The sequence below is a fragment of the Artemia franciscana genome, unplaced genomic scaffold, assembly GCF_032884065.1.
Source record: "Artemia franciscana unplaced genomic scaffold, ASM3288406v1 PGA_scaffold_52, whole genome shotgun sequence".
Classification (NCBI taxonomy): domain Eukaryota; kingdom Metazoa; phylum Arthropoda; class Branchiopoda; order Anostraca; family Artemiidae; genus Artemia; species Artemia franciscana.
The window spans coordinates 1353633-1377451 of record NW_027062693.1 but is presented as its reverse complement, the minus strand read 5'-3'; the positions used below and the strand labels follow the sequence as shown (position 1 = coordinate 1377451).

The 23819-nt window shown below is 34.9% G+C and overlaps 1 protein-coding gene across 2 annotated transcripts in view; it reads left to right on the top strand.

Annotated features, from left to right (window-relative positions):
- Positions 1-6307: 6307 nt before the first annotated feature.
- Positions 6308-23819, top strand: part of LOC136041965 (small G protein signaling modulator 3-like) — a 67578-nt gene continuing 50066 nt past the window's right edge. For both annotated transcript variants that reach the window (XM_065726784.1, XM_065726783.1), the window contains exons 1-3: positions 6308-6596; positions 16344-16554; positions 20987-21117. In XM_065726784.1, the coding sequence (XP_065582856.1) occupies positions 6323-6596; positions 16344-16554; positions 20987-21117 (616 nt within the window). In that variant the 5' untranslated portion in view covers positions 6308-6322. The remainder of the gene's footprint in view (positions 6597-16343; positions 16555-20986; positions 21118-23819) is intronic.

The window sequence follows — 23819 nt, the reverse complement described above, 5'->3', positions numbered from 1 at the left end:
GAATGATACTTTAGGAATAGTTTTACAGCTCAAACCAGAACCGGGGAAGGTATTTTCGACTTGCCACATTTAGTTCCTTTTTTCATGTAGGGCTCAAATTTTTTTTTGGAAATTGATCATTTTAATAATGATTTATCCGTCTAAAGCCTGCAGGCCCTGTGGCATATACAGAAAATAAATATATTCTCCTAATAACATGAACGATAATCCTAAATAAGTAACATACTATAACTCTCTAAAAATATCTATAGAGTCAGTCCTAAGTTAGATATATATATATATATATATATATATATATATATATATATATATATATATATATATATATATATATATATATATATATATATATATATATATATATATATATATATCAAAAAGTATACTAAGTTACATTTATGCCTTGGGAAATAAATGTTTAAATTTGGCTAAATACAGTTTTTTCAATAAGAAAGAAAACGCCTGGTTAAGGTCTATCTCAAGTCCTGTGAACCATCTTGGCAAGCTTCGTAGTTGGTGGGAAGCAGGCTGTAAGCCAAGCTTCAGCTTTTGTTTCAAGATTTAGAGCAGTGAGATTCATGCATGTGTGTATATAGAGTCGTTCAGGTCTCGCCTTATCACCAAGATGTTCCCCATACTTGTATTTTTGGAAGGTTTTGATGGACTTGCCTCCTCTGCAGAATGTGAAGCCTCTTAAAATGATTTCTATCATGTATATATCTGCAAACTATAAGCCTGTATTGAAAGAATCTTTCATGTTTTACAAGTTTCATTTGTCTGGCACAAGAATTTTCCAAGCAAATGAGTTGTGGCTGTTCCCTGTTTTTACCCTATGGTAAGATAATATTCTGCTTTTTATGGCACTTGGTATTAACCAAGTGACATATAGCCATCGCAAATTCTGTCGGTCTGTCTGTCCTGGTTTTGCTAGTTTAGACACTTCAAGATAAGTTAGGATGATAAAATTTGGCAGGCGTATCGGGGACCAGACAAGATTAAATTAGAAATAGTCGTTTCCCCGATTCAACTTTCTGGAGGGAGGAGTGGGGGGACGGTTAATTCTGAAAAAATAGGTATTTTAACTTACGAACAGGTGATTGGATCTTAATGAAGTGTGATATTTAGAAGAATATTATGTCTCAGAGCTCTTATTTTAAGTCCCGACCGGATCCGGTTACATTGGTGGGAGTTGAAGGGGAAACCAAATATCTTGGAAAACGCTTAGAGTGGAGGGATTGGGATGAAACTAGGTGGAAAACTAAGCACAAGTCTTAGATTCGTGATTGACATAACCAGAACGGATCCGCTCTCTTTGGGGGAGTTGGGGGGAGGGTTAATTCTGAAAAATTAGAAAAAGTGAGGTATTTCTAACGTACAAAGGATTGCTCGGATCTTAATGAAATTTCATATTTAGAAGGACCTCGTAACTCAGATATCTTATTTTAAATCCCGACCGTATCCAGTGTCATTGGAGTGAGTTTGGGGGGGGGCAGAAATCTTGGAAAAGGCTTAGAGTGGAGGGATCAGGAGGAAACTTGGTGTGAAAAATAAGCACAAATCCTAAATACGTGATTGACATAATCGGAACAGATCCGCTCTCAGTGGGGGAGTTAGGGGAAGGTTAATTCTGAAAAACTAGAAAAAATGAGGTATTTTTAACTCACGAAGGAGCGATGGGAGCCTAATTAAATTTTATATTTAGAAGGACCTCGTAACTCAGATCTCTTATTTAATTCTCGACCGGATCCAGTGTCAGTGGGGGGAGTTGGGGAGGGGGCCGAAATCTTGAAAATGCTTAGAGTGGAGATATCAGGATGAAACTTCGTGGGAAGAATAAGCACGAGTTTAAGATACGTAACTGATAAAACGGACTGGATCCGCACTCTTCGGAGGAGATGGGGGGGGGGGGAATAGAGAAAAATTAGAAAATATAAGGCATTTTTAACTTACGAACGGGTGATCAGATCTTAATGAAATTTGATATGTAGAAGGATCTTGTTCTTCAGGGCTCTTATTTTAAATCACGACCAGATCCGGTGACATTGGGGGGAGTTGGAGGGGAAAACTGGAAATCTTGGATAACGTGAAAATTGAGGTGTCTTTATCTTCCGAATGGTTGATCGGATCTTAACGAAACTTGATATTTAGAAAGATCTTATGTCTCAGTTGCTCCATTTTCATTTCGAATCGGATCCTGGAACACGGGGGGTTGGGAGGGGGGAAACAAAATCTTGGAAACCGGAAATCTTGGAAAACACTTAGAGTGGAGATATCGATATGAAACTTGATGGAAAGAATAAGCACAGGTTCTAGATACGTGATTGACATAATTGGAACGGATCCGCTCTCTTTGGGGGAGTTGGGGGGTGTTAATTCAGAAAACTAGACTAATTGAGGTATTTTTAACTTTAGAATGGTTGACCAGATCTTAATGAAATTTGATATTTAAAGAAACTCATGTCTCAGAACTTTTATTTTAAATCCCAACCAGATCTGGTGATATTGGGGGGAGTTGGAGGGGGAAACCAGAAATCTTGGAAAATGCTGAGAATATAGAGATCGGGATGAAATTTGGTGGGTAGAATAATAAAATGTCGTAGATACGTAACCGGACTGGATCCGCTCTCTTTGGGGGAGTTAAGGGGGTCCACTGCTTTGGCGAGTTTGGTGTTTCTGGATGTGCTAGGACGATGAAAATTGGCAGGCATGTCAGGGACCTGCACAAATTGACTTGATAAAGTTTTTTCCCTGATAAGACCATCTGGGGGAGAGGAAAAATTAGAAAATATGAGATATTTTTAACTTGTGAGTGGGTGATCGGATCTTAATTAATTTTGATATTTAGTTGGACCTGGTGTGTCAGAGTTCTTGTTTTAAATCCCGGCCGGTATTAAGCCTCTGATTTTCCTTTTAAATCAATCTATAGATTTTTAGAATTTAGAACGAGTTGAAATATTTGAATAAATAAATAAGTCACAAAGCAATAGGTGAAACTTCACATATGAAATGACTATTCAAAACTAAAGGATTAGAGAAAGAAACAGATTTAAGAAATAAACAATGACAAAGAAAAGGAATCACCTTTTGAAGACTCAGGTCAGATAGAGAACGAAATTTGTATTTTCGTAGGTTTTGCTTGTCGCCCTTTTGAAAGGTACTGATGCTGTGGTAATTACTTGTTTAAGATGCACGTATAGAAATCTAAAGGCTGGAATTAAAGATGGTAGTCAACTATTACCGATTCTAAAAGGTGTACGCCAAGGAGCTCTGACTTCTACAGTTTTGTTCAATAATTTTGTTTACTGGAGCTCGGATAAGTTGAACTGTACGTTTATCTTCAAAGGAGTTGATCTTTCGTTAGTTATGTTTGCAGATGACCTACTAAACCTTTCCTGCACTTTTCAAGGATGCTCTTCAACCTTTGAGTTTCTCCAATAAGAGTATGAACCCATTGGTTTGAGCTTTAATACTGATAAAACAGTTGTTCTATTATTCATCTATATTGGAAATAGAAATTCAAAGTCTATCTGGCTCTGAGGTTCTTTTTGCTAGCAGCCTTACTTACTTGGGCATGCCTATTGGAGCAAACCTGAAAGAAACGGTAAACCTGACAATTCAAAACTATGTCAGTAATATCCGGGCTGCGTATGCCTCCCTGGCTTCAAACGTTTCGTATCTATGTAGAGTTTACCGTTCTCAGTTGTACAATAGCCTAACAGTTCCTCACATACTTGCCCTTGCTCCTCTGTGGTCTTTTCTTAATTGTGGCAAGAGAAAGCAAGCTCATGTACTTTACTTTAAATTTGCAAAGTATTTAATGGAGCTTCCAACTTGGACAAGTAACTCTTTTCTGCAAAGAAAATATCAATTGGTAAACCCATCTGGGGTTATTGAGAAGCGTATTTGTGATTTCTTCTACCAAATGCTAAGAAGTCTTCCCATCTTTGGTCGTTTGCGTTTACCCCTTGTTTGTACTTATCAAATTGTGTTTTTATTTCTTTTTTTGTGTTTTTATTTCTGTTTTGTTTTTCTTGATTGTTACTCTGTCTTTTTCTGGGCTTTCTGTCCAGGTTTTTGTGATGGGGGTTATAAATAAAATGATTACGATGATAGTATCTTTTCTGTCAAAATGTTATTGGGATGGGGCCGTACCGTTGAAATTTTAGACATGTTCACTTATTAAAGAATTTAAGGATGTTGTAAGTCTAATGTTTTATGGTCAGTTGAAAAAGACCTTATCTTATGAGTTGAGTTGAGAAATGCCTGCTCGGCTTCTGCCATCTGCATATGATGGTCGTTGATTTAGCAGAGTCACAGCACTGGCTCCCATCCCAAGCCAAAGGGTTTTCTACATCACGACTCGAAGCTTCGTCCCAAAGGATATGCAATTTAAACTTCGACGTGACATCCACTCTGCTAGGGGGGCCCTTTTTATCGTAATATACCCTAACCCTCCATTTTTTGTGTGCTTTGGTATTAGCTGTGCTGCTTTAATGAACGATATCAAAACTAGATAAGCCATAACTTGGCTGCAAGGGAATTTGGCTGGTTTGTTCTTCTCTCAGTAAAAGAGGACTACAATTCTTAATGCCTCACTTTTCTAGTCTGAGAAGAAAATAGTCTGATGACTTTCTAAAAGAAAAGTATACTAATGCATTGGTGTCCCATTCGGCTGACAATGATTTTTTGTCATGTATGATACAATATATTACAAGCTTGGTAACCAAAAATAAGGACTACTATTAGGGCAAGATGAATTCGTGATATACTAGGATAATTTCCAGTTTTTGGGACTATGAGCCTATGAATAATATTACCCTATTTTTTGATCAAGTTCTTTTCACATAGAATGTGATGTACGCCCTTTGGTTTTGACACAACATTATTGTCTCATGGTGCTCAGTTACTAAAATTGAAATCCCTATAGCTTAGTGCCTCCTCTATGTTAGGTCTCCCGTATTCAGTTTTTCTTTAAAAGCTGGAAGCAGTAAACAAAATATTTGTGGAGTCTGTAGTTCTGTGGAGCAATTTTTTTGCCAGGTCATAAATTAGCTCTTAGCTCAGTGACGCAAGGGAATATGTTGACTTCTGGTGATCTTCAGGGTTTGTCCTTTGAAAACCTCAAGAAACAAAGATTAGTAACATAAATTTTAATGTCAAACCCTCAATTTATTCATTATTTTAAGGAATGGATGAGCTTGACTTTATTCATGAAGAGTAGAAAAAAAATTAATAGATAACAACTTGGAACAAATAAGCTCTTAGAATTGTGAAACTAAAATAACAATTCAGTTATTTCAAAATAGTGATTTAAAGGAAAATATATCCTCAATATATCTGGTTCTGGTCCAGTTAGCATAATTTTACGTGACTATGATGGGTTGTATTTTTCAGAATGTCTGTGCATGCAAGTGACTTTACTGCTACTACTACTATTAACACCTCACCGCAGGATCAAGCCACTTGAGTCCAACGCAGCCACATACACTTTTCTCTCTCCTAACCTATTCAAAGCCTCCCTCTTTACGCCCTCAGAGAAAGTTACTGTTTCTCTTAAGTCTTTCTTTACAACATCCTTCCACTTCATTTGGGGACAACCTGCTTTTCTTGTGGCCTTAGACAGTTGGCTGACAAGGACAGTCTTTGGAAATCTGCCATCCTTCATACGCAGACTGTGCCCTAGCTATCTGAATCTTCCTCTCATTATAACCATAGAAAGCGGGATCAAATAACATTTTTCATTCAGCTTAATGTTTGAGATTTGGTCAGTCAGTCAGGTGCTCAAAACAATTTGTAGACATTTTCTCTGGAAACCATCTAGCAAATCCTTCGTTTTTCGGAACGCACAAATTCAGAACCATGCTTAATATCATCACTCTAGCTTCTAATATTGTAATCTTAGTTTGCAGACTTATATTCTTATTCTTCCAGACTTTTCTCAACTGTGAAAAACACCCCGGGCCTTGGCTATTCTACTTTTAACATCTTCACTACTCCTATCGCTGTCTTTACTGCTATACGGCCTAGTTAGGCAAAGCTGTCCACTTAATTGATCTTTTGGATACCCAACATCACCTTTTCACCTTCTTAACATTAATTTTCAAACGTACTCTTGCATCCTGAATTCGCAAAACCTCTAAAAGTTCATTCAATCTGTTACTGATCAAGTGAATTTGATCAGTACTTACGTTTCAAATGGAACAGTTTGTATTATTTTCTGTAATTAATACTTCTTAAAATATTAGTTGTGATTCTAGATTTGTGATATGAAAATTTCGAATTAAAAAAAAACTCAAAACAAAACATAACTTGTTATGTAAATATGAACAGACCTCTATTTTGTAGGATTGATGAATTTGGTTTTATTCTTGATACAGACGAAGAAGAGGTAGAATACAATGAATCTAACAAGAAAATCCTGATGCCAGACCCTCAACTGACGCTAAAGTGGATAGCTTTTCTCGAGTTCCAAAACGATTCTGAAATTCAGTGGCTTCACATGACAGAAAGACTTCGACGTAGTGAGAAATTGGAAGCTATGCTTGAGGCTGGACTGCCTCACATTCTGAGATCACATGTTTGGATGAGACTATCAGGTATGCAGATATGCTTGAAAGACATAACTAAGGTTTTTAGTTTTCTAATTTGGGTACTGCTGATATATTTTCTCAGTTTTTGTAATCTTAGTTTTGACGATTTCGGAAGTATGATCTAACAGTAGAGCACATAAATATCATGAAAACAGAGGTGCAAAAGTGTAGACTCTGGGGAGGATTAAGAATTTTTGAGGAGAATTAATTAAGAAAATATCTTTTATTTACTTCCTTCATTTGAATTTTTAGTAGTTTACTCAAAAATCTCGAGTAATGTACCAACTAGTTTCAGGAAGACATACCCTCTTCTCTAATTGTATCCCCCTCTCCCTTCTTGTGCATAGTTATTAGACGAGATAGCCTTATAAACAAAGTGAATATTGTTAACATTGGTATAGTTTATTTTTGTGTTAAGAACTTGCCTGTTAAAGAGAAAAAGAGAAGAAAATTTCCACAGACACATCTTTTAGGCTTATCGTGCTTATTAGAGAGGAAAAACAAACAAAATGACGCAAAAAAACTAAACTAGAAAAAAAACAAAGTTAGAATAAAAAAAGTCAAGTAGAAAAACGTAGTATCCAAAAAAACAAAAGAGGGATCAGAATCTTACCCTACATTTATTTTGCAGCACTTATGATCTGAAAAGTCGATCCGAATATCAATCTAATAATAAAATTATTAATTTCAAATGATTTGAACCTCAAAAGGATCTTTTTATAGTGTCCACCCATTCTTGCCAATGAGGTTTAACATTCTCGCAAATGGAAATTTTTTAAAAGAGGCTTGGAAAGCACATGAATATTGACTTGTACATGTAAATGTGATGATTTGGGGGTACCACTCTTAACATTAGCCTGAAGGCTCCCAATCAAATTAAGAAAAAAAACCTCAAAACACATGCCGCCTTGATACTTCTGTCAACCAATTGGGATCTTGTAGGCACCAGACACCCTTCCCCCTCTCTTTAAGAAAAATTTCTCATTTCATGTCAAAGATCTGATCTGAATATAAATATGCAGCGTACTTTTAGGTGTTATTAAACTCACAAGAATCCTCTTTATCCCCTTATTCTCAAAATTTTAGATCTTAATGTCAGATCACTTCTTCGGAAGGAGGAGGAAGGGGCTCTCCTTCATGGCAAGAAGTCTTATGCTCCCTAAACAACCTTTATTTTTGTTGGATGGAGGGTAACTTCAAACTAATTATGGAGGTATCATTCTTTGAAAAGTCATGAAATTAATAGCACCATATTTATATGAATCAAGATGTATTACAGGGTACTCAAAAGAAGTATTTAGATTTGTGAAACCATTGCATTAAATTTCAATTCTAATTTTTATATTCAATTCAATTCCAATTATTCCAACCATTATCTACAAAAATTCCAAAAGAAAATTTAGATCCAATACGGAAACATCAACCTATTTGTCTATTCCATTCCTCTGTCATCCACTCAACCAAAATCATCAATCCTAATTACCATACATAATAACCTAATTCGTAATTACCTAATAAATTAATTCTCTTTGTACTATATCCAATGCACAAATACCAACAAGAAGACTTTTAAAAAGTATATTAAAAGAGTTAGATTAGAAATGCTCCCGTTTAAATCAAGATAAACACACAACCCCTGATTGCACTTGACTCAAATGTCCTGATGGTGCTCTTGACCATATCTATCCCCCATTTTTTAACACAAAGATGATTTATCATAAATCAAAATTTGACCAACAGTAAAGCAAAAATTTGACAAAGTAAAAGTAAAATCAAAACAAAGTAAAATCGTCAATCTAACTAGTTTGTGAGAGTTTACGGCTGCATTTGAATGCATAAATTAAGAATTGGAAAAACAAAATGGCAAGTTGATTTATGTAAAGTTAAATTCAATATAAATACATATGAGATATTGGTATTTCTTATATAATAATAATAATAATTTATTTATAACCCACTCCACAAAACAGAGGTTAAGTGGAGTAAAATACAAAAGAAAAACAGCAAAAGTAATACAAAAGAAACAAATTTAATCACATACCGAAAAAAGACGGATAAGGCGATGAAAACATCCTAGCCTATAAAGCGCTTCAATAGCTAGCTTCGCAGATAATTTTTTGAAAGCACCAGTAATATCTGTCGCACAATACTTTTTAACCAGTTTTGTATTCCGGTAAGAACGAGGTAGGTATAAAAGAAATTTACAGTACCGGTAATAATTTATGCGAATACGTTTTAGATCGCCAGTCAACAGAAGTGGCCTAATACCAGAACAGAAGAGCACAGAATGATCACAAAAATTTGAGTAAAGGCGAGTTAGCGCTTTTCTCCTATAGTGTCCACGATTTGCTACAATCTTAGAGTAACCGAGCCTCAGCTTATCACTAATGTCTTCGACAGCGCGAGACCGGAGAGCATTCATAGAATCGCAAACTGTTATACCAAGCCAACGAAACGATTTAACACGAGGAATTCTAAAACCATCGCAGTATAGTGATTCTGAACAATTATTACCGTTGAAAACAAGAAAGTCGCACTTTTCAATATTTAGGTACAGGCCGATTTTACGGAAAGCAGAAGTAACTGACTTCACTGAACGGACAAGACCAGACTCAGTTTGACTAATTAGAAGGTCATCCGTATAAGCCAGATATGAGATATCAGATGGTCCTAGTTGGCACGTAGTTGATATTTTTGATTATACATTTTCAATACAAGCATTAAAAATATACGGCGAAAGAACTCCCCCTTGTCTTACACCGCAACGAACAGGGATATGACCAAAATAAGAATAATCTAATTACTTAAGGCGAAGGTAAGAATGCGAGTACCAAAAACGAAGCACGTGAATTACCGACGGATTTACTCCTCTCTGGCATAATGCTGTCCATGCTTGAGTATGACAAATACTGTCAAATGCTTTAGACAAGTCTAGGGTTGTGAAATGAAGTACGCGACGAGTGCGATGGGCATCTTTGAATAAAGAAGTCAAAGCACGGTGAGCATGCTGACAGCCTAGCCCAGATCTAAAACCAAATTGATTATCATCATTTAGAGCAAGCTTAGTGATATATGGTAGTAGGAGGGGTTCAAAAAGCTTGCTAAGAGTACAAGCTACCGTTATGGGCCTATAAGAACTACAAGAAACCGGATCTTTTCCTTTTTTTAGAAGTGACGTAACGCTACCGCATAAGAACGAGTCGGGCACACACGAACTACTCAAACACATTTGAAAAAACAGTTGGAGATGAGATGCCAGTTCAAAAGAATTCGGAACAAGATTCAAAACACTAATCCAATCAACATCCAAAGATTTGGATTTTAAACCCTTAATACCTTTAACAATAGCCCACTTTTCAACTGGAATCACATGTCTCTGACATAAACGTGACAGCAAATTTTTTTCAAGCAAACATGAGAAACGCTTATGCACTGCATAATTAACATTCGAAAATATTTTTGAATAATGTTCACTCCAAGATGGACGAGATATAATATCACTAGAACTTGCATCCGGAAACTTGGCAGAATTTATCACTTTTCGCCACTCACTATTACTTTTCGGAAAAGTTTCACCAGAGTAACGAATGGCACGAAAATGGCGCTTATATTGGAGTTTCGTCTTTTGTTTTAAATCAAACACAGTACCCCAAGAAGGTCGACCACAGGCAGACCAGATTCTTAACCAGAATTTGGCCTTATTCTTAACTTTTTTCAGCAAAGGATCACACTTCCAAATTGGTTTTTGGGTATTCCGTCTGACACGGATCAGCGGGATGGCCACATCTTCAGCTTGCTTTATACATAAGATAATGTCACGATAATAGTGATTCAAATCAGCACGAGCATTGTCACTAATAGGGTAGGTATTTGTGCAAAGAAGATGGAAAGGGACACGTACGGTGGACAGTAGAGCTCCAAGTGCAGCAAGGTAAAGAGGTATGTTCGCACTAGACCAATCACGTTTTTCAAACCACTTATGCGACGTTGAGGGTTGGTTCGAGTATATGTCAGAAGTAACCATAATATCAAAATACAGAGGTAAATGATCATAATCTCTCTCATCTTCATCAACATGTACCGCTGAAGTTTGTAATGAATGATGGCAGATACAGTGGTCTAAATTTGAGACAGAATCACTACAGTGGATATATGTAAAACTGAGGTCTTTCGTTAGGACCTTAAATACTGAGGGTAGACACTGAAAAAGCGCTTCGTTTCGTGTCGAGGAAACAATGATGTCACAGTTTAGGTCGCCTATAAGCACCCACTTGTATCCCAGACGCTCAATACCAGATATGAGCGTCTTTAATTTATTGCAGGCATTCGCATAGCTGGAGAAGGAAGAAACAGATCTTCTATCATGGGGCAAATAGGCGTTGATTATGACCACGTCTGCAAGCCGGATTGCATGATAGTGTTCAGAGGATTGGTAGCAGCTAGGAGACAAATAGCTAGGGAGAGATCGCTTAATTATACAGGCAAGACCGCCAGAAGGCCTGCCTAGGGTACGTCGGGCATTCGTGATGAAAACAGCATGTTGAGAACTTCGCGTTAGAAAGTTTACACTGCAACTTGGGAGCAGGTGTTCTTGTAAGAGAACAACAACATGATTAGCTAGTTTCTCATCAAGGCTTAACACTTTATCCTTTGTCCCATTGATATTGAAAGAGCAAATTGAGACTTTATACTCATTCATGATTGCAAGCGAGAAGGTCGTGGAACTTTGGAATTAGCAACAGCCTTTAGTTTGGAGCAACGAAAACTGTGAGCAACATGATCTCCACTACAATTTTTACACTTTGGGGCGTTATTGCAAGGTGAGTCACTGGAGTTCATATGGGGACCAGAGTACCGTGAGCATTTGTAGTTTTTATCGGGACATTTTGCAGCAAGGTGGTCAGGCGATTGACATTTCCTGCAGCTCCTAGGAATTCGTCGATATTCATACACTCGAATAGTTCATAGCCTATCTTCAGTCCAGATTTAAGGGCCGAGGAAAGAGAAATTTCGTCTTCGAACGTAATTTTCACACAATTTGAGCTCCCAATTCTCAAAGCGTTTCGAACACCCCTGCAAGCTTTAAGAGGCGCAAGATCAAGATCTTGTGCAACGCCTTTCATGATACCAAAAAACTTTTTCTCTACCATTTTTGCTTCACAATCATGAAAAACCGAGCACGCAGATTTGCAAAAATCAGCAGCGGCCATGCTATCGATCTTTACAATCAATTTATCACCAGAGGCTCGCACAGTATCAATGCACTCGTGACCAGAAATACAGTCAGTTCTATCCTTCCGTTTAGATGCATTATCGATATCATGCGGTACATTCGAGATAATAACAGTGGCTTTGCTTATGTCACTACCAGTAGCAATGCTCGGAAGGCTGGGGAAACTCAGATCATAAGCTGACATTTTCCCATTAACTTGCGAAAGAGTCTGTTGAATTCCATTTAGCTTAGAAGCTATCCTGGAGTAAGCAACTACTGGAATACAGGGAACTTCGGCTGGGGAACGGATAACAAAGACAGGCATGTCCTCAGAAGCACTCTGATTTTGAAGAAGTTCTAACATGTCTTTCAAATGATTCAAAGCTGTGTTTTAACCCGTGCGCCTTGGATAGGGCTCGGTCAATTTCGGCAGCGAATCTCACAGGATTTTCTTCGATATGCAATTGAAATCTTTAAAATAGAAAAGTTGTCCGCATTATTTATTAAAGGAAAAAAATTCCTGGTGGTGCTCTTGCTCCCCCCCTCCTTTTTTTTAACAAAGATAAGGTTTATCCTAAATTGGTTGTGGCCAGGAAAAGGGTGTCAATTGTATAAGTTTGTCAGAATTTACAATAACATTAGGATGTGTAAATTAGAATTGAAAAAAATGTTGATTTGGATTAAATTAGATTAAATTTAAGTAAAATATAAAATATTGATAAGTTGCCTCGAGTATGCAAAACATGCAAGTATATATGCAAGTTAAATATGCAAGTTGTATTTTTATTTTTTTCAACTTATTGAATTTTGTGATCAAATCCCGCTGATTATCTTTTCCAACAACTCTTCAAACTGTTATAGAATTTCACCAAGTGTTGTTAGTAACTGTTTTCTGTTAGTAATTGGAAACATAGTTGTCGATGCATTTGTGACTAAGATTTTTTTTTTCAGAATGGGTAAACATGCCTTTTGTGTATATCATTTGTTCCAGAGTTGCCATTTTTTCCGTCTACAGACACGTCTGTTGCGTAAAATTTAAATATAACAAGCCCCTGATGGGTATAATTCACATTTTGTCTCAAGGTGAACACAAAAAGGAACGTTAAGAAAAGTGGCCACAATCGTAACTAAGCCAACGTCAAGATACAAAAACGAAAATTCATCCAAAATATAGATAAAGTGTAAAACTAAATAATGTTAAGACTAGGTATGGAAAATCAAATGGGATAATCCAATAAAAAAAGCTGAAAAATCACTGTTGATTTCGTTCACGGTGGATTGTGAATATTTAAAATCAAACGCAAATAGGTTGATAAAGCTCTAAAGAGGATGTAAGAGGTTGACCAGCCTCCTGGATCAAACTAGGTTTCGTTTCATGACGGTACACAAAAAGTATTTAGTACTAGAATAATATAAATCTAAGACGAATTTCAAGTAATTCAAAAATAAAAGTAACTTTTTAGAGAGGATCATTTTGCCAAGCAAGCACAACGGGAAAGGATCAAAATTGTTAACTTAAATTAAAATTGATTCGTATTGTACAAAGAAGCTAACGATATTAAGATCATTCCATCATAAGGCAACTGATCAGAAATTCTTAATGTGAGCTGAGAAGATTCCAAATTGATGAAGTCTTAATCGAATAATGAGTTTTGGAAAGTTTTGCTGTTTAAAAATATTACCGTTAATTTTCCCTCCTTCAAGAACTAGAAAACAGGACTAATCAGTTTCAGTTAAAGCGAATCCAAACCAATACGGTAATTAGTTTTTCTCAGTTTCAGTTAATTCATTTGTGCTGGTTTTCTGTCCTGGTTTCAAATAAGAGTTACATTATTTTAATTTTATTGCATCGATTATTTGTCGTTGAATTTATTTTTTTTTTTTGGCAAAACTGTCATGTTATGAAATGTATCTGTTATGCAGATATGTAAAATGTGAAATGGTGTCATGTTCTTCAATTGAACATGTCTGTCTGTGTTCAATTTTTGATAATTTTTGAGAATTTAATGCAAAAGCATATCATTTACTCTTTTTCTTAAGTTTATGAGTACATTACCTAAAACGGATTACTACAATAATAATAAGAAAAAAAAAAAAAAAAAAAAAAACGCTATTTCGCTGTCAAACCGTATAGCCATATTTATATCCATACCGAGATAGGACTATAACGTTCTCCTCACTCAATCACATAAACAAACACCACGTATCCTGGACAGTTTTGTTCACCAGATCCATGGTTCATTTAATTAAATCAGCAATATATTTTGTTTATGATTTTTTTTTTTTCGTTTTTTCATTTTGGACATAATCAATTTAAACACAAAATTTCATATAATGAGATTAGTAAATATAAACTACACTGCCATCTACCTTTGTAAACTAAAAAGTATTCCAGTGAGGTCCCATTAAATGGCTAATGATTATGATCCTCAATTTTTCTAAGTGCAATTTGTAATTTGAGAGACTAATTTTAATTTTTCAAGGAATATTTTCAATGAAACTTTTCGCTCTTAGGACATTTTGAAAATGGCCTGTAAACTTTCTCACTGTATGTTTTGCCTTTAAATTCGCACCTTTCAAGACAGCTACCATTTTATATAAGTCAGGAGACAAGGTTAAGAAGAATTCTTTCTTCCAAGATTTGTTCAAATAAGTCTTAAGTTATGTCTCTAAGTTCGATATGATTAATATCGTCAATGTGTATATGTTATGTGGATCCATGTATACTCTTTTCATGATGGAAATTTTCCAAATCATTTTATTTTGTTTGAAAATGTTTCTTTGATTTCTAGGGACCAAGGTTTAAAGCAAAATTTCAGGGAAATAATCGAAATTAAAAAATTTTTATTCAAGAATAATTCCATAAACAGAGATGCAGGTGAATTTGGATTGAACTCAATTTATAATAATTTACTGAGGTCAAATAAAGTAAATATCACTTCACCTAAGAGCTATGACCTCTGTTCACGTAACATGTCAGAAAATTTTAATGAACCAGAACCGAAAAGGTCAAAAATTGCTAAAAATTGTCTCTTTCGGCCAACTGTCTATGGATAAACGCAAAGCAGGTCGTTCACGCTTGGGTTGAGAGAATGTAGTAAATAAAGACTAAAGGGAAATAGAAACTTCTTGGGAACGTGTAAAGAGGGAGACTTTGAATAGACTGGGATGGAGGCAGATCGTATCTGTGTTGGTTTCATGCGGCTTGGTGCTGTGGTAAGTTTTTATTTGTAGTAGTGGGATATAGGATTCCAAAAACCAGCCCTTACTGAAAACTCAAAACTGCCCTGAAAAAAAGGATGTTCTCATAGGGAGATAAACTTCCGTAAGGAACCCACAGAAAATAAAACACTAATTTATAAGACTCTACATATACCGGTAAAGCTCTCGACAATTCTTGGTATATAACTCTTATTTTTCTAAAGAACTGAAGTAAACTGAGTTTTCAGTAAAGTGCTAGTTATTATAATTCTACAGATATTGGAAAATATGACCAGTCAGTTTATTGGAGCTATTATCTTAGTTTGGCTGTTTCTTTTGCAACCTACAAAGCAATATTTTGTTTCGTTTTAAGTTCCAAATTTGTTCTTTAGTTGAGTAAGAAAAATTGTTCTTTAGACTTAATTTTTGGTCTTTTCTTTGAGATGTTCAATAAACCTTACAAAAAATTCTTCATTTTAACTTGAGTAATGGAATTAAAGAAATCAACGTTATTTTAAAGGGCATTAAATAGGCCTGAAGTTTCTAGGCCATTCATCGGACTTTTTCACCGTAATTTTTGGCTATTCATTGGACTTTTTCACTGGACTTTTTGGCCATTCATCTAAGGCCAAACGAAGAACAGGTGGTCCCCGATTGGGGGGTAAGAAGAAATCATAAGGAAGAATTTAAAGGACACTTGAGTTTGATGTAAAAAGTAAAGAGGTGAAGAGTTGAGCTTTGAATTGATTGGGTGGAGGAGGAGCCTCTGCGGTTCTGTTTGTCTCAGGGGCCTGCAACGTAAAGACATAAACTTTTGATAGGATAATTGCTATACAAATAACTATCTTATGGTTTTCTTGAAGATAGAAAACCATAGAATGTATTATAGACTATCTATCAACAAGTGAAACGAATTGTTTTTATGTAATTCCGAAAAGCTATGCCAGCTTCGCCTCTCACAGAAACTATTTGTCTTGGCTTTATTCTAATTAGCCATTTCTCTTCAGTTTTTCATCACTTTCACCAAGTTGATTTTAATTCAAAAGTCAACGGAGTTGGCCAAAAATTTGAGAGTCGTGTCTAATTAGAGGGAAGCCAAGATAGATAACCTGGTCATGTCTTGGGTAGCTAGCATAAAAACATCTTAATACCTTAAGTTGTTATTCTTATATAATTTTGTTTCTATAGTTTCTATAGGTTTCTATAAATTTGTTTATATAGTTTCTACAAATTTTATATAATAAATTTTATATAATAGTTTATATAATTATATAATTTAAATAATATAATTAGGTTTATTTAAACTTGTTCTATAAGTTTCTATAAATTTGTTTCTATAGGTGCCTCTGAAAGAAAAGCTGATTCAGAAATATCATATAAAGAGATAGTGAAACTTTCCAACAATGACTCAACCATGGCTTCTCGGCAAATAGAAAAAGATCTACTCAGAACCCTTCCAACCAATTTCTGCTTTGGCTCAGATAATTCACCTGGGGCTCAGAGGCTTAGACGTGTCCTGAGGTCGATTGCCTACATGTTCCCGGATATTGGGTACTCTTTATTTACATATTTAAAAGACATATTATTCACACAGAAACTAAGAATAAAGAAATATAGGAGAAAAAGGCACATGTGCTGGAATTAATTGGGAGTGGAATAAGTAAAATGCACACACAGAATGGATACGTAGTAAATGGACAACAGAATAAGTGCACAAACAGGATAAGTAAAATACACACAAAATGTAATAAGCCATAGATCGCGATGTTTTACTAGTTTCCGTTATACTATTAGAAAAATACTCGTTTCATAAATCAAAAGTTTCTATATATTGGATGGAGGTTATCGAATCGTTAATCTCATTCCTGAAAGGTACTCTTCTTATCTTGTTATGTTTTATTCTATTTTATTTTATTCTTCTTTGAAATATCTAGTGTGCTTGCGTACAGCCATGTTTGGCATAATTGCACAACCGTTTATATTTCTGCTGGTACTTTCGCTATAAAAAATATCATACATAAGTAAATATTTGTTCTTCCACTTCCAAATTCTAGGTTTGCTAAATCTCGGCGAAAAAGAAAAAAAAGAAATAGTCTCCCGTCCTCTCTATAATTTAAACCAGAGGTAACTTTAATTTTTTTTATGTGACAACCTGGCATTTATTAGGGAAAAATCCCCTAATAAATGTAAGAAATTTAAGATCGTTATGCTTAAAGATATACTTATCTGTGCGTCAACCCTTCAACCTAGATAATTTTGATTTCCCTTCCTTAGTATTAATGTCGATTTAACTCATGAATGCTATTTTTTTTATGGTAGGTAAATTGCTTATATTGATCCAGCGTAAAACGTGCTTATGACGATGGATTAATCCCCACTTGAAAATAAATTCCCAACTCTTTGAATATTTTATTGTTTTTCCCTCTTTTCATTATTAGAAGGTTAATATTGAAGTGAATTAGGCCCAAAATCAACAAAGTGAAAAAAAGATCCTTTGGATTTCCCCCACGAGAATACTTTTTGTCGGTAGTTTGTTTATAGAGCAACTCGATTTCGAGGATTGCCTTTTCAGAATAATTTGTCAAAGATTATTTTTTTCTTGACTTCTATTTGTTTTCTCTTAATTAGTGAGTTTCGTAACAATCTAATTGTGGCATTGAATTCTATTCATTACAGGTATTACTAATTAAATTGTGAAGGATTGAGAATTATCTATACATTTATTTATTTATTATTAGGGATTTTTTTTGGAGACAGTTTTTCAGCATTCTAGGTGAAGAGATCTTTGAGGTAAATGTGGGATGATTCCTCTTCATTGAAATGAAAGTACTGCTGAAATGAGTGAATTTTCGGAAAGTTTTTTGAGTCCAAATATAAGGTTTAGAAATAAACATTATGAAGACAAAGTCTTATAAATTACGAATAAATAGATATGAAAAGGCGATGTTTGGCAACCAGCCAATTGACTAAGTCTGTTGCTTAAACTTGATTAAAGCCCTCCACATAGCTGCTTCTTCTTCTGTATTTGCCCAATTTTGAATATCACTATAGAAGAGGAAGCCTAGCCTATGTTTAATGCTATATTTTAGCAATTTTTTTTTGTTTCTTTACGTAAGCTAGAAAAAAATGTATTTGTAAGTTTGATGGTATTAAAGAGCGAAGTTGAAACTTATAAACGAACAAAAATTATTGCTTCGCAACTCCTGCATCATATATCTGCAATCCTGCTTAAAATAGAATGACTCGCAGTTCTTTGCTATAGCCGTAGAATCCTGAGAAACTGGAGTTTTACTGAAAACTGGTACTAAAATTTATTTATTTCATGGCTATTGCAATACTATTGAAAGCCATATAAATTAACCTTTTATTTTTCTATATGCTACTTGAGGACTTCTCTACTTCTATCCAGGGGCGTATTGCCATGGGGCAGGAGTGGCAATAGACCCCTCCAGAAACAAGTTTTCCCCCATCAGACCTCAGTTTACCCCTCTCCCCCCAGCTGAAATTTGTTTTTTTGCAAAAATTCTCGTCAAAACTAAGATGAGCCTGCATAATTCAAGTATCAAATAGTTTTTCGTAACGAACTGTAGTAAGGAGCGACCTGGCTCAATAGTAACGGAAACGCTAAAAAACGGAATTTTGATACCAATAGCTACATCAAAATAATCGTATTTTTATGCTGTATGCTGTAATCGTATTTTTAGTCTTACCCATAAAAAGTTACGAGCCTGAGAAAATTTGCCTTATTTTAGAAAATAGGAGAATACGAAATAGGAAAATCACACCAGCAGATTCAGCGTATCAGAGAAGCCTACTATAGACGTTTCAAGCTCCTATCTACAAAAATGTGGAATTTTGTATTTTTTTTCCAGAAGACAGATCACGGGTGCGTGTTTATTTGTTTTTTTTTCTCAGGGGTGATCGTATCGACCCAGTGGTCCTAGAATGTCGATAGAGGCCCATTCTAACGGAAATTAAAAGTTCCAGTGCACTTTTAAAGAGACCAAAAAATTGGAGGACACCTAGGCCCCTTCCCACGCTCATTTTCCCCCAAAGTCACAGGATCAAAATTTTGAGATAGCCATTTTGTTCAGCATAGTCAAAAAACTAATAACTATGTCTTTGGGGACAACTTAGTCCCCCAATCCCCGGAGGAGGGGTTGCAAGTTCCAAACTTTGACCATTGTTTGTATATAGTAATGGTTATTGGGAAGTGTACAGATGTTTCCAGGGGGATTTTTTTTTGCAATGGAAGTTGGGTGGGTCGGGGGGAGGGGGTTATGTCGGAGGATCTTTCCATGGAGGAATTTATCATGAGGGAAGAGAATTTCCATGAAGGGGGCACAGGATTTTCTAGCATTATTTAAAAAAAGTTTTTTCAGCTGGAAGTAAGAAGCATCATTAAAACTATATGAAAGAGTTTGTCCTCTCCTCAACGCTTCGCTCTTTACGCTAAAGTTTTTTATCTTTTTTAAAAGTAGAGTTTTGAGAAAGAGTCAAACTTTAGCGTAAAGAGCAAGGCGTTCTTGAGGTGACAAGCTCTTTCATATACGGAATGATTTCTGTTCGTTTTAAGTATTAGTGTCGCTCCTTAATTGCAGTTAAAAAAACATGTTTTTTTTTATAATCTAGAGAAAGTAGTCAGTTTTCCTCAGTATATCTTTGCCTTTATGGTAATATATGGATGATTGTTTAGTTTTCACTGTCATTTACGCTTGATTTGGAAAAATTGGCTCCAACTTTACCTCCCCCCCAGGATTTTGACGAAATTACGCCACTGCTCCTTACCCCTGTTCTGCTGCGTCGGTTTGTTTTAGTAAAGTGCTTAGTTTTACATAATTCCGTGAATGAAGTAAAATATCACGAGTCAGGTTATTTGATCCAGTTTGCCAATATTTAAGGTTTTAAATCCTTATTATTCTTGTTACAGAATCTAAGACAAGTTCTCGATTGATTTTTTCATAAATTTTCTGAAAATGATTTCTGGCTACCACTGACTTGCCCTTCATGTTTTGAAGCTTTTATGCCAATACCCAGGCATGTTTGCAAGAGTATTCCAAAAGTCCAAAATTTATATGTTCTTATATTTTTTTTCTAATAATATGTCTTTTTTTCATAAGGTTTCGTTCAAACATGACTGAAAATGTCATTGTTTTTCTTTAAGAGCTTTTAGAACAGTGCTAATATACTGGACCAACCCGATTTTTAGGAAGTAGCGAGCGTAGTATGTTTGGGAAAAGCTTTCGTGATGAATTCCTTTATGTTATGTGGTGGCAAAATTGTATGTGAAAGAATGAGTGGATTAGTAGGTGAATAAATGTTCAATTAAACTCTGATGCTTATTCTATCAAAGAGTGATCGGAGGGTGACCAGCCCCCTTTGCACTTCTTAAATGCCTCTCCCCCTCAATACTGGTAGTTTTTTCATGCAATACCATATTGTCTTTCCTCAATCTCCTCAATTCATCATATAATAGCACTGTTATTATTAATTGCTATTTGGTAATACAATATATATTTGGTAATATAATCGTATAATAGCACTGTTATTATTAATTGCTATTTGGTAATACAATATATATTTGGTAATATAATCGTATAATAGCACTGTTATTATTAATTGCTATTTGGTAATACAATATATATTTGGTAATTTTATCGTATAATAGCACTGTTATTATTAATTGCTATTTGGTAATACAATATATATTTGGTAATATAATCGTATAATAGCACTGTTATTATTAATTGCTATTTCGAGGAGAGGTAAGCATGGTATTGACATAACGTTTTACCAGTGATGTTTATATAGTATGCTGAGTCTAGCTGTCAATGCACGTAAAAGTTGGCAGTTTTTTTGTTTTTTTTTTCTTTTTTTTTAAATCGAGTAGTTAACGTTTAGTTTTCTTAATTGTCATTTTAAAGACTGGTCATCCCCAGAGTTTTGAAGTTTAAATACTAATTTTACTTTTCTTTTCGTCAAGATATTGTCAAGGAATGGGGACAGTAGCTTCGTGTTTGCTTCTAGTTCTTGAAGAAGAGGACGCATTCTGGATTATGTGCTCTATATTAGAAGAATATTTACCTGCTTCATATTATTCAACCTCGTTGCTTGGTAAGAGTATTTTGTTTGAGCATGAATAGTTAATTCTAAATGTTTTTTTATTTCCATTTTGTTGTTAACGGGTGGTTTTTACCCTTTAATATCATCTTATTCTAGGGAGAGGATGGATGTACATAAAAACTCAGCATAAAAATGAGAGTGAGTGGTGTACGATGGAAATTCCGTTCATTTTCACTTCAAGTGCCTGTATTTGAGAATGCTTCCAAATCTTTTAAGGTTTATTGCAGAAATTTTAAGAATGAAAAATACAAATATTTTAAAATTGAGGAGTTCAAAGGCCAGTGTATTTTAGGAGAATGAAAGGACTTGCATAAAATCTCATTATGAAATCTGAAGCTTTGAATATTCTAATCTTTATTTGCAGACATATCTTCCTAATCTTCCAAACTTCTTCCACTGTGAAGAAGCACCCTGAGCCTTGGCTATTCTACTTTTAACACCTTCACTGCTCCCACCATCTTTACTCGTAATGCTACCAAGGTTAGTGAAGTTGTCCACCTGATCAATCCTTTGGCTACCTAACGTCACCTTTGCGTCTTCCGTTATTCTTAGCCTTGGTGACTTAGTCTTCTTAATATTGATTTTCAAACCTATACTGGCACTCTGAACTCGCAAAACCTCTAGAAGCTGATTCATTTTGCTAACAATTTCATCTAGGAAGCTTATTATAATATTGACTTACCTGTCCCTTTTTGATCTTGTCGATTTAATTTTGATATTTGTGACTAATGCGTGTTGGTCACATGCTTGAATAAAAGTTTTTTTTTAACTTTTTTTCTTCCTTGGTAGATGATTCAGTTAATGAAAAAAAAAATAATTCGTCATTTACTGACAGTTGAAATTAAGTATATTGTAAAAATCGCTTGCCTGAAAATAAAAAATTCCATCTTCGTGGCTTTTTTCGATGCATACGACTGATGTGTGGCAATAGTCGGATACTTCAGTAACAACTGTTTTCGAACTCATCGTGTTTCTTTCTTGGTCGATAATTCGATGCACCTAGGAAAGAAAATTTGTGTTTGTGTTATTCTTCAAAAATTTATGGTAAATATGGCATAAAATTAACTTACTTGAAACTGATCGGCATAATTAACTTACTTTGGCATAACTACCGCAAATATAAGTTGTGCGTACTATTGCTCGCATGCTTCAATAAAAGGACATTCATTCTGTTTCTTTCTTGGTTGCTTTATCTCTGAGTCTGGAAAAGAAAATTTCATTCGTCATTGCCTCACAATTCAGCCTAATTTAAAAATTTTGTAAAATTAACTTACCTGAAAATAGTACAGACAATCGATGTGAGTTGGTTTCGGTGTTTATTATCAAATGTGCTAGTAGTCATATGCGTCGATAAACCTTTTTTAATTTTGTTTTCGCCTTTATGTTTTGTTGAGCCTAGAAAAGAAAAAATGTGCATTCATGAAATATTTTAAAATTAAGATTTAAAACATTATACAATTCACTTACATGAAAATGATAGTTTTCATTCTCTTGGGTTAGGTTTGATGTTTATGACCAATATTTATAGTTATTCATACACATTGACAACACGGCTATTCGAAGATTATCCCGTTTCCTCCCTGGTTGATGACTCGATGAGCCTAATTGAGAAAAATTGTATTTGTCTGATACTTCACAAAATACATTGAATATATTATTAAATTCACTTACCTGAAAATAATATATTTCGCTCTTGACTTAGCTTCGATGTGCATGACTGATATTTATTATCAGTCATACAATTCGATAACTAGTTCACTTGAAACTCGTACTCTTTCCTCCTTTGTTAATGGTTCAATGAGCCTTGATGAAAAAGTTGCATTTGGCTGATACTTCACAAATTACCATAAACATATTAGGAAATTCACTTAATGGAAAACAATATATTTCATTGTGGTTGCTTAGATTCGATTTGTATGACTAATATTTGTTGTTAGTCATACACATCGGTAACAAGTGCATTTGAAACTCGTACTTTTTCTTCCTTTGTTGATCGTTCGATGAGTCTTGACAAACAAAAAAGTATTTGTCCGATGCATCACAATATACATTAATCATATTATTCAAATTACTCACCTGAAAATAATGTATTTCGTTCTTGGCTTAGCTTCGATTTGCATGACTGATATTTATTATTAGTCATACGTATCGATAACAAGTTCACTTGAAACTCGTACTCTTTCCTCCTTTGTTAATGGTTCAATGATCCTTGATGAAAAAGTTGCATTTGGCTGATACTTCACAAATTACCATAAACATATTATGAAATTCACTTACTGGAAAACAATATATTTCATTGTCTTCGCTTGGCTTCGATTTGTATTTCTAATATTTGTTATTAGTCATACACATCGGTAACAAGCACATTTGAAACTCGTACTTTTTCATCCTTCGTTGATGGTTCGATGGGTCTTGACAAAAAAAAAGTATTTCTTAGATATTTCACAAAATATATTAAACATATTATTCAAACTGCTTACCTGAAAATAATACATTGTATTCTCTTGGCTTAGCTTTAATATGTACGACCAGCATTTATTGTTATTCGTACACATCGATAACAAGTTCGTTTGAAACTCGTACTCTTTTTCCCTTTGTTGATGGTTCGATAAGCCTTGGTAAAAATTGCGCCGATGACCCTTAGCAAAAAATTGCTTTTGTCTGAGCTGCCATGTGAAGAACGTTTGATTGTA